The 14,988-nt window shown below is 38.5% G+C and overlaps 1 protein-coding gene across 1 annotated transcript in view; it reads right to left on the reverse strand.

The window, feature by feature from the left end:
• Positions 1–731: 731 nt before the first annotated feature.
• The window catches only part of C14H16orf72 (chromosome 14 C16orf72 homolog), a 32,866-nt gene continuing 18,609 nt past the window's right edge, over positions 732–14,988 (reverse strand). Inside the window, exon 4 of the mRNA XM_029576292.1 lies at positions 732–4,473. Within this exon, the coding sequence (XP_029432152.1) occupies positions 4,229–4,473 (245 nt within the window). The 3' untranslated portion in view covers positions 732–4,228. The remainder of the gene's footprint in view (positions 4,474–14,988) is intronic.

Consider the following 14,988-nt stretch of genomic DNA (forward strand, 5'->3'; position numbering starts at 1 on the left):
CTGTTAATATGCAAACCAATCAAGGAATCTGATTTGCCTATCCTTTACAATAAGGGTCTCTTCCACATTATTCAAATATATTTTTATAATAGAAAAATGCTAGCTTAGTTTGAAAGCATACCAATTTTATAGAAACATTGTTAATATTAAAAGGATTCTAATACTCAATTGTTCAGCAAGACAGCATGTATTACTACCCCAGAAGCTCACTCCTAGCCCCTTTTTTGAAGAGGGGAATACAGTTTACCCCGCAAGGGTCAATAAGAGACTTCTGTAACAGTAAATGGACCCATCTTGCCTTATGAAAAGCTGTGATCAGTATACAACTTTAGATTCAGGACGGAGAGATGGGTAATTAGGCATATGGATAGCTTTGTTAGATCTTGCTCCGACCGATTTTTCTGTAAAAAAGATAAGCAGGTAAAAGAAATCAAACTTTTGGCAACTGGTAACCAGGAAATATCAAAATTCTTTTCATACCCAACTTTAATGATGAAATGGATTTGATGAAAAACTTAAGTAAACCATGATTCAGCAAATGAGAAAAGGATAGATAACCGTGAAATGTAATGTGTTATTCTATGCACAAAATCTGTCCAAGTTGTATTAAAAATAAGCATGTTAGAATCTCTAAAGGGTGCATTTCTAATATTTTGAAAGGGTAGAAAGTTAGTAAAACTAGTTTCTTCCCTCTGAATGCCTTAAAGAAACCACCACAAACAAGCCCTGTGTGTTGTGTTTAGTTTTTATTATCTTTATGGCTTTAAATGTTATATATCAATCAAGTTAGGTATACCACATTTAAAATTAGTAAAAGGGTAACTGTAGACCTTTTCTGCATAAGTCAAAAATCAGTCATTAAATCATGTAAGTAACTCTAAAAATGGAGTTGAAAGAAAAGAGTTGGAAGTAATTGACAATCATACCTGGCTCACCAGCCCAAAGGGCAAGATGGACTATATGAAATGTTGCACATGAGAAAAATGAAACAGACAAGGTCCACTTAAAAACAAACAATCTTTGGGCCATAATTCAAACTTGCAGTATCTGACAGTTCCTGCTAGTTTTCCCTGCTATTTCTCAGTTTAAAAAAAAAAAAATCACATTTGATAAGTTAGCCTGTAGCTCAGAGTAATGATTTGTTTTTATTTAAAAAAAGGTAGGACATGGCTGTTGTGCGACTACCATCTCCAGTCCCAAAATCATGTTTAGCCTTCCAGCAGTACTTCACTGCAACAGCAATCTAACATTTTAGAATTTTACTGTTTGTGAAGGGGATAAATTGACTGCAGTGAAACTTAGTAAAAAAGTAGAAATGATTGCCATAGCTAGAAAATGTTTAATGAATTTTTCAGAATGAACACTGTATCCCTTTAATGATTTGAACAGCAAAAATGATGAAGTTGCACACCTAAAAATTAGGACTAACAGGAGAAATTGGATTACTACATCGATCTCCCCATAAAAATGTAAATACTACAAACCAAGACAAAAACCTCAAAGTGCTATTAAGTATATTAAAATAACGCCAAAAAGTATTCCCATTTTACAATGAATTTTATGCTGTTGGCACAGAAAGTGACATTTGAAACCTGAGCTTTAGCTTTCAATACTTTCACTGTAAATAGCTCCCTATAACTAAATATTTGCTTTAGCTTTCATGTCTAATTTAGGAGGAAGCCACAGAACATTAGAAAATATAGGGGGTAAAATTTAGGAAACTGACATATGATTATCCAAATACAAGAAGCATCCTATGTATTAAGTCCATGGCACCAAAAAAAAATAATAATAATATATATATATATATACTGGCGTGAATCGTACTACCAGGAATAGGATAACTAATTGCCAATGTTAAGGAATAAAAGGTAGAATTAGCCTAATATAAAAATGGTGAAGCCTCATCAGGTTATGTGCTCAGATATCCTAGCTTGCAAAAGCAGCATGAACATACAAACTTCAAAGCAAATGGAAATACAACAAATTAATCAGAGAACCATGAGATTTAGTGCCTTTTACACTTAATTGACTTCATGGTTTCCAGCCACTAGACCGAGCATAAACAGGTATTTTTGTAAACTTGCAATATTGTAGCTAATATAGGTAAGGGAAGTCTCCTTTGCAGTTGGGGTGGAAGTATGGTGAGCTGTAAACAATCTGCTTTCCTTTACCCCTTGTAGTCAGGTGGCTTATGAGCCCCATAAATCAAGTGCTGTCTTCTGCTGCCAGTTACAGAAATGTTGGTAGCAAAACAGAACTTCAGCTATCTGCAGCACATCCAATACAGGAGGAAAGTTTACAAAAAAAAAAAAGCCTTTACTCTTAGAGGCAGATGTCAGAATCTGTTTCAGCTATTTTCATTTCTTCAGCAATTACTGATATAAGCACCTCCTGCCAACTACTTTCAAACATAAGGATGTAACATTATGAAGATTTTTTTCTTTTTAAAACTTCTATACAAAAGTCATAATTTCCACAATTTTTTGCTGAACAGCTAATTTCACATACCTGATGAAAGGTAAAAATGCAACAAAGATGAGCGAGTGCCTACAATTCTTTATATTAATTCTAAGTCATTCTTAGTATTTGAAATGTGAACTTAGTTATTCCATTGACAAATTTATGTATTAGTAGGTCAAGAACGGTGCTATTCACTAGCACTTTTGACAAAACTAGTCTGGAGAAGTGTCTAAAACCAGACTAGCAGGCTTTCAAAAGGTTGTGCACTGTTAAGATCTTGAAGGTTCTGTTATCTGCAAGTGTTTTGTGTTCGCTAGAACAGGAAATCACCACAATTGGGTTTTTTTTTAATTGGTGGTACAAATTAAAGAGATTTTTTAAATTTCAATAGACTACAGAAATACTTAATTGAAAATCTCGATAGAAAGAGGGGACCTTTTCACACCAGGATTTAAAACTGACTAAAGAGATCTCTAAACAAGAAAACAGATAAAGCTAACAAATAGAATCCCTATGTTGCAAGTTTTGTTTAACCACCGAACATGCCATTATAAGAATTCAAGCCACTGGAAGATGAACTCAAATCTTCAATGGCATTATGTATGTTCAGAAAACCATTCAATTTAAATGCTTCTCTAACCTGTTTGTACAACCTGCATGGTTATACTTTTTTGTTGTTGTTTTTTTTTTGGGGGGGGGGGGGGGGTGGAAACAGACAGATGGGCAGAAATATTGCAGAATAAAAAAAAAGAAAAAAAATTGACTGGATCAGAATTGTCCTAAGCAGATAAAACGTGTACTTTCAACAAAAATGTGCTTACTTCCCAAAGTATGAATTACTTTACAAGCCATATATAAAAGGGATACAACTGCATATAAATATCTACCCTTCACTAGCAATGAAAAACAAAATGATCATTTTCAACTACAGAACATTTTCCTTTAAAAAGGTGGATCAGTATTTAGTGCAGTCTGTACTGTTTACATTTACAACCACAAGGATACCAGCACGTAAATGAGTGCATACACATTCTTAAACTGACAAATTTAAAGCCTACAAGGTTAATTGGGGAGAAATTTAATATTGTTACTTCAGAGCACTAAAACACACAAAGTGAATCCAATAAAGATCCTCGTATTGATTCAATATTAAGTATTAATTGCATGACCATCATAGCACCTCTCTACATTATCACACAATCACCAGAATCATCAATTGCTTTTAAAACTGAAAAACGGGTACAGTCCAATATTTATAACTTGCACACTGTTACTATATAGAAACTAGGTGCATGGTAGTACAGTGCTGCGAGAATGGAAGCCTGCAGATTTGACAAAAATGCCAAGTCATGTTTAGACAATTTCAGTCAAATTGGCAATACTGTTGAAGCAAATACTCAACACAGCGGGAAATAAATGACAAAAAAAAAGCATTCTATAAACCAAACATCTGATATTTCCTTTCCCTTGAAGAATACAAGTAAGGTCACTTTTAGCATTGGAACAGATACATGTTCGCCTATGATGTTCTTGCTAACTACTACACAATATCTGATGTCCTCTGCCATGAATATAGTTTAAAGAAAGCCATAGCTACAAAAAGGCATCTATTGTAATACCTAGAACTTCCTTTATCGCAATCATTATTGAATTCACTTGTTTTAAACAGTGAAAAAGGGAAGATGGCCTCATGTTTCCTTGTCAATAGTATGTTGAGGATCAAGTGGCTTTCAAGCAGCATGGTGAGTTTGAAATTTTGTGCAGTTTAGATCATTCGGTTGCGTTTATGGGTTGGCGAGTCTGTAATGACATCGCCACACTGGGCCGAGGTACGCTTTCTAGTTCCACCATTGTCCAAGTGGAGTGCCATTTCTTCTGATATGAAAGTGTTCAAATCGACATCATGAAGTCCGTTTCTCCTACGACTAGCATTAGAACCACCGCTAACATGAGTAGGAGAGCCTGGGGTGCTTGAGCGGACGCTTATACTAGCCATTGCACCACTGAGACCTGTAAAGAAAGGGAAAAGATAGAAATTTAAAGAATGATGCATCTTTCAGCAGCACAGCTAGAAAAAAAAAGTTATCAGTTAAGATACATTTTCAATTGACATTTTTCTATCACGCAAGTATTTTCTGTTTTGAAAAAAAAAAAAGACTGCTACTTGGTCACACCACTAAAGACTAGGGTACTGCTGCTCGTCAAAAGTCTTAATGTATGCATGCTGCTGACATGTAAATTATGAATATGGCATGAACTAAGAGGCCTTGAAAAGATTTTTGCCCTCGGCTGTTTCTGCAAATCCTGCCCTCCCCAGATGATCCTGGTCCAGTTGGCTTAGATGACATTTCCTGGGCACAGAGCTGGAAGGGCACCTCATCTGAAGCAGACCCTCAGCACTGCTAGTTGGTGAGTCGCTAGAAACCACAACTGTAGTAACAGCCATATCACCTCCTTGGGTTTGAGTTGGCTACCTCAGTAACAAAAAAGGAGATGCTTTGAAACAGGAGTTGTGGTCATAACAAAAGATGTGCACCGTGTTAAAGGGAGATGCTCAAAGAAAAAAAAAATGAATTTCAGTTTTTTGTTTTGTTTTTTTTTACAAAAAATGCAGAGAAATAATAAATTGTGATTTGAAAATTTAAGATCATACTGGTTTGCAACATACTGTCTGAAACAATGTGTGTGTCATTTGTAAATTTGTAATCTTGACATCTCCTGACCTTGGGGGGGGGGCCCCAAATACTTTTGAAAGACACTGTGTGCACACGCAAAGGCTTGCAAAAGTCAGATGAGTGGAATGACAGATACTGTCTGGAACAAATGTGTACTGCAATCCAGTATGCTCTTAAAAGTAAACATTTTCAAGTCACAATTATTTCTCTGCATTTTTTTTTTTTTTACACAATAAAGACTGAAAAATGCTGCTTGCAAACGTATTCAACCCCTTCAGACTTGTACTTGGTAGAACCACCTTTTGCTGCAATAGCAGCTTTAACTCGGTTGGGATAGGTTTCTACCAGCTGTGCACACTGCTTGGGAATGATTTTTACCCATTCTTCCTGGCTCATTTGCTCCAGGTGGTTCAGACTGGTTGGATGACGCTTATGGACTGCAATTTTCAAATAGTGCCACTGATTCTCAGTTGGACCGAGACCTGGACTTTGACCTCACCATTGTAGAACATTCACCTTTCTGTTCGACCACGCGTGTTACTTTGACCTTGTGCTTGGGATCATTGTCCTGTTGAAAGATGAACTCCCCCCCAAGTTTTAATATTTTTTTTTTAGCAGACTGAAGCAGGTGGTTTTGCAGTATCTCCCTGAATGTTGCCCCATCCATCTGTCCTTAAATTCTAACAAGATGTCCACTCCCCGCTGAGGAAAAGCATCCCCACAATATGATGCTGCCACCCCTATACTTTACTGTTGGGATGATTTTTGTTGAGGAATGAGCAGTGTTAGGTTTACATCACCCATTTCATTTTGAATTTTGGCCAAAAAGCTTCATTTTTGTCTCCTGTCCACAAAACCTTATCCCACATTTTAGCTGTCTCACTGATTCTTTCTGGCAAGCTACAGATATGCTTTGATGTGGTTTTTCTTGGAGAAGAGACGACTGAGGGGGGATATGATAGAGGTGTTTAAAATCATGAGAGGTCTAGAACGGGTAGATGTGAATCGGTTATTTACTCTTTCGGATAGTAGAAAGACTAGGGGACACTCCATGAAGTTAGCATGGGGCACATTTAAAACTAATCTGAGAAAGTTCTTTTTTACTCAACGCACAATTAAACTCTGGAATTTGTTGCCAGAGAATGTGGTTCGTGCAGTTAGTATAGCTGTGTTTAAAAAAGGATTGGATAAGTTCTTGGAGGAGAAGTCCATTACCTGCTATTAAGTTCACCTGGAGAATAGCCACTGCCATTAGCAATGGTTACATGGAATAGACTTAGTTTTTGGGTACTTGCCAGGTTCTTATGGCCTGGATTGGCCACTGTTGGAAACAGGATGCTGGGCTTGATGGACCCTTGGTCTGACCCAGTATGGCATGTTCTTATGTTCTTAAGTAATGGCTTCTTTCTAGCCACCCTCTCATGCAGGCCAGTTGTATGCAGAGCTCTTGATATGGTTGACTGCTGCGCCTCCACTCCAGTCTCAGTCACTGAATGCTGTAGCTCCTTAAAAGTGATTGTTGGCCTCTCTGGCTTCCTTCACAAGTCTCCTCCTTGCTCTGATGCTGAGTTCTGAGGGACGGCCTTGTCTAAGCAGTGTCTGGGTGGTAGGATGCAGCTTCCATTTCCTCATAATTGATCCGACAGTGCTCACTGGGATATCCAAGCACTTAGGAAAAGGCTACAAAACAATATCCTATCTTGTGCAGGTCTATAACTAAATTTCCTTAGAATGCTCTTTGGTCTTCATTTTCACAGCTTTCCTTCAGATTCACAGTCTGACCAATGGTACTGGAATTTGGGAGTCTTTTACCTAGAAAAGCAGAGTTGTTTTTTTTTTTTGTTTTGGGTTTTTTTTTAACACTGATTCACAGGTAGAGGCCAATTGCAAGCCAATTTATAGGGCAATATCTTTAGTTTGTGTACACTTGAAGCTTCCACAGCACAGGGGTTGATTACTTATGTAAACAGCATTTTCAGTTTATTTTACAAAAACTGCAGAGAAATAAATTGTAACATTTTTCTTTCAGAGCATACTGGCTTGCAAACATACTGTCTAACAATTTGTGTTAAGTGTCATTTGTAATCCACACAAATCTAACTTTTTATGCAAGCCACTATGCGTGTATATATACGCACAGACAAATAAAGGGAAAGGCTCCTTAGCTGCAGTTAAATAAAGTTAAAGTTACAGATCAAACAGGACCTGTAGTATTGCCACAGGAGGGGGAATATGAGCAAATTAGATGGGCCATGAAGAGGTTTCCCACTTAGGTTATGAGGAATGCATCCTAAGAGCGTCTCCTGGTTCTTGGGTAGACTGAACAGAACCAGCATAATTTCCTGTTGTATTCTGTCACGAATAGGTCCATACATGGCATACCCCATGTGGCAAAGTGATTAGTCACCTTCTGCTGCAGGGCCCACTCGTGGGGATGGAATATTCTTCTGAGTGTCTGCTTTCATGTTCACAACCACCCAGTAGGTTAGCTGCTCGCAAGTTGATGAAGCAAGCTTCTGCCCATTCCAGAATCTGCACCACCTCTCTGCACAAGGTTCTGGAGGCTGATCTTTTTGTTTATGTGGAACATCACTACTTGATTGCCCATGTGTATCATTACACACATTCCCCGAAGTTGAAGTGTAAATATGCAAACATTTATCACCCTTAATTCTAGAAGGTTGATTTGACATTTGCTTTCAGACCATAATCCCTGTATTATCAAGTCCAGATAGATGGGCACATCAACCTTTTGTTGATGCTTTTATCATTAGTTAAGAGTTGGTGCATTGGGAAGCAAAATGGTGCTCCTATTGTTAGGACAGACTGTTTTAGCCACCAGGCTATTTCCAGTTTCATGTCAAAATGTTAACGCCAATCTGGTGGAATTGGTTACCTGAATTAAGACTATTGGTATTTGAGACCCCAGAACAGTATAGGATGATTGCTGCTGCCAAGTGACTCCAACAAGGTCAGGACATCTCATGCAGAGAAACGAGACTGCTCCCACAGTTGAACTATTTAACATAGGGCTCTGACTCATTTGGCTAGTAGATACACCTTGAAAAATATTTATTTTTGCTCCTATAAATTGCAATATCTGCAGGATAAAAGTTTGATTTTTTGGAATTTGATGAATCCCAGGTTTTCCAGACAGAGAACAGTCTCAGATGTGTCCGCAGTGTTATTGACTGTGGGGAAATGATCAATCGTCCAGGTAAAGAAATATTCTTAATTCCCTTCCTTCTGAGATTGGCCACAGCTATGGCAAGGTATTTTATGAAGATTCTCAGGGCAGATGAGAGAACTTTGTATTGATGGGAGTGGACTTGGAAGTGAAGGTAACGCCAAGAAGAGTGATGTGTTGGGATGTAAGAATATGCATCTGAGATTCAGTGAGCACATCCAATTGTTAACTAGAGGAATGTGGAACTGATTTGAGATGTCATCTTTAACTTGTTCAAATAAATTTGTTGAGTGAGCCAAGGTCCAGGATTGGGAAAAAGCCCCTGGATTTCTTTGGGATGAGGAAGTATTGGGAATAGAATCCCATTGCAGTAGGGATGAGACAGGGTACATATCACCCTGTGATGGAGCAGTGAGAAAACCTCTATTTCAGGAGTGTAGTTTGTGTTTGGTCCTGGAACTGAACTATAGGATAGGGATTGACGGGAGTTTCTTGAAGTTCAGCTTGTAGTCATTGTGAATGATGTTCAAGATCAAAAGATCTGATGTGATGGATTCCCAAGAATGGTAAAAATGTGCGTTTCTGCCCCCAACTCAGTGGTTGCCGTGACCCAGGAGTATTTAAAAATTCTGCTGTCCTTTTGGACAGAAACCTGTAGTTTTGAGGTTGTTGGCTCAGACTGCCTCTAGACTGGTTTTGTCATCACCATTTCTAGGCAGCTGGTACGGCTGCATCCAAAAGGATGAATATAATCTGTAGGGACACCTCTGGTAATAGTTTTTTATATTGGCTATAATACCTTTTCGCAGAGCCTTGTTGATCTGTGAGGAAGGCACATAAGAGAACCACTATATTGTTTTTAATTTGGGAGAGAGTCTCCCTAAGTCTCCCCAAATCCCCTTTGCATGGCAAGTCCGCCAGCTTGCCATGCACGTCCTCCCTGATAGCAGTTCGTAGGGTAGTCTGGCTCCATGCAAATGCTATCAAAGCTGCAGACATGCGTGCAGACTTTTCAAAAGCTTCGTAGATGGTGATCTTCTGGGGGGGTGATGAAGGCTTCGTAGGGTCCTCATATCTGTGGAACTACCCAGGGAAGTTGGGGGAGAGTCCCTCGGGTCCAGGTGTTGCTCCGTGTTGAGCAAGGAGAATGTTTTAAAACTGGCCGATATCTGTTGTCATAGCCTGTGAGGCCACACCCCCATGAGCAGAATGTGTTCCTCTGAGCAGGGTCAAGATTTTTTCCTTTCCCAGTTGTGGTGTCCTGTACGTTTTATGAGATGTAGGCACAGCCGCCATCAATATAGAGGAATCTGGCCCTCTATGGAGCTCCAAGTTTGTCTTGATGGGTTGAATTGCCTTTTTTTGTTGTGATAAGGATGTCATATCTGAGTATACTCTGTGGGAGGATGTTGTTGAGGATCCCTCTAATAAAACCTATTGGAGAAAACAATGTCTTCTCTATTAGATGGGTCCATCCGTCCATCCCCATGAGGTCATCTGGTAGGAAAATTAGCCAAGGATCCCGTGACTTATGGAGGGATGCATGTTCACAGGCTTCACTTTGGGCTAGTGACTCCCAACCATCTCTTGTTGTGGTTTCTTAATAGACAGTCGTCAACTCAAGACTGCACCAAGACGACTGCGCCAAAGGAGGGGCTTCCTTTGATGCCTTCAACTCTTGCGTTGTGCATCAATTGATGCTGTAGACGTAAACCAGACTACCCTTTTGCATTGCGTTTGGGTGTGCCAAAGGGCGCATCTCTGGCTTCTGTTGTGATTCGGATGTGCAGGGCAGCCCTTCAGCTTCTGCCCTCCCAACGACAATCTCCGACACATATACAGTCATTTTGCGCCTTTTTTCAGCAGCCTGTGATAGCTCTGGCTCTTTGGGAATTTTTCATATCTGGCCATGTTTGGTTGAGGTATCCATTGGATCCAACGCCACCCTTTTTCATGTGGGATCTGCTGCATCTTGTGCCCAAGCAAGGACTGGGCAGAATGGTGGCCTAAGACCCTGATGAAGCCTAACCTTCTCACAGCTGTTCAATTTGAGCCATATGCAGCCTCCTGGCACGGGGGTACATCCTTCCATAGTCACAGCATGAGGCTTGCTAATGATTCGGCCTGAGGCAGAGGTAGCAGTATTTATGTCCATCTGTGATGGTCGTAATTTTGTCACACTGGCAATACTTAAACCCCATGTTTTTGGAGCCATGGAGGCACTTAAGTCCTGTTTGGGGGGTTACTTAAAGTGATGAAAATAAGAAGATGAGAAAGGCCTTCCGTACTACCATCCGGCTGCACGGGAAAAGAAAGTCTGAGGGGAAACCTCCGCACATGCACGCAAAGCTCTGCATTCTAAGAGAAACCTCTGTCCTGTGCCGCCCGGAGGATGTCACCCAGAAAGCATGGCTAGTTCGGCCTGCTTACAGAGGGGAAAATAGATTTAAACAGAGAAACCATTTGAATTAGCTTACAGTTAATGAGTGATTCACAGCTGACATAGCTAGAAGTCCTAAAGTGAGTGACTAATAGATCTTATTTATGTTAAGTAGGTCAGTCAATGAGCAGGTGGTTTTTGCAGGGAAGACCTGGGTAAAAAGCCATGCTTTAGCTTTTTTCTCCTGAATATGAGGTAGCAAGGCTCAAGGCATAAAGTTAATAGTAACATGTTCCAGATTTTTGGTGCACAGCAGTTAAAAGGATTGAAGTTTAGTACATGATAGTCTGGCAGAGGGGTAGAAAGATGGACCAATTGAACTTATGGTCAGACCAGAGTATAAAATGTAAATCTTGTTCATGTCAAGAATCAAGACAGGTAAGAAAAGAATATTTGTAATTGAGTAACTTAAAATCCTAACAATTAGAAATCGACCAAGTTTTTAAATAGCTTTATAAATACAGTGACCATCTATAGTTTATTTTGCTGCTATACTTTATGAACAGTCATGCCTTAGCAACATAACACACTAGACCAGGGGTAGGCAACTCTTGTCCTGGAGTGCCACAAACAAGGTCTGGTTTTCAGGATATTCAAAATCAATATGCATGAGGCAGTGTATACAAATATACTTCATATATATATATATATATATATATTCATGATTGACATCCTGATAATCAGACCCGTTTGTGGCACTCCAGGACAAGAGATATCTTATCACCGGATTTAGACATTGACAGTGCTATGCAATTTGTTTAGCATTTGATTCCTGAAAAATGTACAGATTCCATAAATGAAATAGGATGTTAAAACTGAAGTTCACTGCTAGTGTTAGACCAAAGCTTACTACACAATTGCCATACCTGGTCAGATCAAGGGTCCATCAACCCCAGTATCCTGTTTCCAATTCAGGTCACAAGTATCTGGCAGGATCCCAAATATTAGATAGCAGCATGGGATCTAATGCCCACATATAAATAATGTCTACCTAGTAAATAAGAACATGTCCAAACTTTTTTTTTTTTTTTTTTTTTTATAAACCTAGCTACACTACTGTCATTTCTACATTCTGGCAATGAATTTAGGAAGGCCAACCTACTGAATTGTTCCATCTAGATCTTGAGATCTTAAAACTGAAAGCACATCACTTAAGTTATGGAAACTAGCAAGTCACACTAGCATATCAGAAGTGTGGTCTTGAAAAAATAACCCAACACCACATCTTAGGGAACATTCACAAAATGTGTCAAATGCTCAGAAATGTAAAGCATTATGGGGTCTATTAACTAAAATGCAACATGTGCTAACATGCATTTAGTGAACAGGCCCCATTAGAAATACTGGAAGCAGAAGTAAACATGCACTACAGTTTAGCTGAAATAGTGGAAAAGGAATTAAACTCAGACATTAAACTGCAACTTAAACCAGGGACAGTGAACTAGAGTCCTTGAGTGTTGTAAACAGATCTTTTACCAGGTTATCCTAACCTGATAACATATGGCAATATCTAACAAATATTCATTATGGAAAGCCTTTAGAAAAATAAAAGGCTAAAATCAAACCTGCTTGAACACATTCTTCCTTAGAGCCATTGCTCCTAACTATTGCCTGGGACTTAACACATACTACAAAGGTTGAATGCAGTCCAAACAATCCACTGTTACTATTTGTTTGAATGTACACTAGAATACCACTTAATACAATTAGAGCAGGCAATCTAAATAATTGTAGTGTATGTACATTTAGCATGGGGCACCATATACTGTAAACAAACATTTGGACAGAATAATAATGCACACACCACTGAAATGTTTGAGCACATTTCCTTTTTGTGGGTTCTTGAGCATATCCCTCAACAAAAAAAAAAAAACACAGTTTTGGTACCATTACTAGTTAGTCTCTAACTGCTGGAAATGGGGAGCAAAGGGATTAAACAAATAGGGCAGGATAACTAGCACGCTAAAAAATGTATATTTTCACAATATGATACAGCTGCTCTGCTTATTCCTGGGTTGTCTTCTTTAAACCTCGGCTTAAAAAAAAAAAACAAAAAAAAACACACACCAACAAGGGTTCAAAATGTGTTAACATTTTTTGCTAGTATACACAATACCTAAAGTTTTCCTAAAGGCAACTTCTCTCAGATTCTAGACAAACATCTGTTCCTGCATTATATGGTAACTTGAGGCAACAGGTTATTCCCTGTAGATGAAATTCCATAATTTTCAGCCATCTGGCTTACAAGACACAGATTACTGTGCAAGGACTATGCCACTGTATTAATGTTACATGATGGGCCTCAATGCTAAGAGCATCTATCACCATACCAAATATAGAAGTATAATATCCATGTGTACTATAGCTTTCTCCAGAAGCACAACACTGTTAGAGAAAACCACAAGATACATTTGTTTTTTGCATAATTTAAAAAAAAAAAAAAAAAAAAAAAAAAAAAAAGGTATTTTACATGTTCTTTATTTACAAATTCTACACTTACTCTTGCACTGTAGGGTCAAGAATCAAACTCCTCCAAAACCTTATACTCGTGCTATCTACTAAAGGCAGAATTAATGACGTTTTCTCTTAAGATTTCCAGGAATTTATGGGATTACATTTTTTAAATGAGAAAAATCAGTGAAACATACCTAACACTTACAAATTAAGTGTAGCCCATCTCCTATACTTTTGCAAACTCGCAGAAAAAGCGAGCCTCAGTGTGTTTAATAATTGTGAATTCTGAGACACTGGCCATTCAACCATTCCCAAATTAAAAAGTCTTAAAGTAAGCAAATGGGACACTAGATTCAATGATTGCTTATGCCATGACTAAAATGAGAGCACTGTTTCCCTGCATGAACTGAAAGCCAGCCCTTACAGCCAGACAGAACCACAAGCACTGTATTTCCAAAAGCACTTCCATATTGGTTTGATGCTGTGATCCAAAAAAAAACCCAAAACAAAACTGAAAAAAAAAAAAAAAAAAAGATACCCCACACACAGAAGATAAAGTTCCTTCTCTTCTTTGCCATGCATCCAGCCATAAATTGAGTGTTTCTGAAATGGCGGTATGAAAGGGAGCCACCAATGTTTGCTAATTTCTCAACTCATGTTCCAATAAGGTTGTGCTACCAGTTTCTCTTCCTTATTGCTAAAAAGACTTCTGGGGGTTTTTTCCCCCACATTTATGCAGTTTCAAACATTACAAGAATAATCTTTATTGAGAAACTGCAATTGCAGTATATTTCTATTTTGTATTTCCTAAGTTTGCCTGATAGAAAAATCATTTCATACTTTCCAGAAGTGCACAAGAGAGGATTCCAACAACACTGCTCCCAGGAATTTCCAACAAGGAAAAAACTAAAGAAAAGCAGAGATATTAACATTGAGGATACTCAAACATCCAGCTGGGAATCAGGCAATAGTAATTCAATCTGTCTGACTGTCTTATGGAGAAAGACAGATGAGGGGGCAAAAAAAGAAAGTATGAGACCCTTTTACATTTAACAAGACATTTACACGGAAACTTTAAAAGAAATAAGGCTCCAATTTGAAGTACTCTAGGTCTCTCTCGATATATAGATATATCCCCTGACCGTAAAATGTAAAAAAGTTTGTGTGATGCTTGAAATACAACATTAAGACCCAATCACGATCAGGCTCCAGAAGAAACTAAACTAACATTGTAGCAAATTCCACCATTACACTGTCGGATGTCTCCAAAAAAAAAACTTGGAAATATCCAACTTAGATGGTAATAAGGGATCCATACCTTGAGAACCCATTTGGACCTCATTGCCCCTCTTGAAAGAGAGCAAATAAGAGACCAGGAAGGAACCACTTGCTCCAGCACCTTAAATAGTTCCATTAGATATTTCTTAAACATGTCCTTAAGCAGATACAGGTAGAACTTTAGGAAATTAAAAAAAAAAAAAAAAATGGACAGAAGTCTCCAGATTCTCCAATGTATTCTGTAGCAACTGGTTCTCTTATCAAGAGCTCCCAAGTGTTTTAAATAGCTTATTTCCTGTTTTAACATCAAGCTTCTGTGAGAAAGTCACATTAGAAGATTCAAAGTATTTTTCTCATTTTCCTTAGCTTTCAACATCAAGGGATTTCATTGCATAGTGTTAGAAGCATCAAGATTTTCAATGGCTTCCCATACAGTCAAGTGTAATCTGTGTGGGCCTTACTAGCAAAAATTGCTTGAATTTTACGAAGGT

Source organism: Rhinatrema bivittatum, chromosome 14, assembly GCF_901001135.1.
Source record: "Rhinatrema bivittatum chromosome 14, aRhiBiv1.1, whole genome shotgun sequence".
Classification (NCBI taxonomy): domain Eukaryota; kingdom Metazoa; phylum Chordata; class Amphibia; order Gymnophiona; family Rhinatrematidae; genus Rhinatrema; species Rhinatrema bivittatum.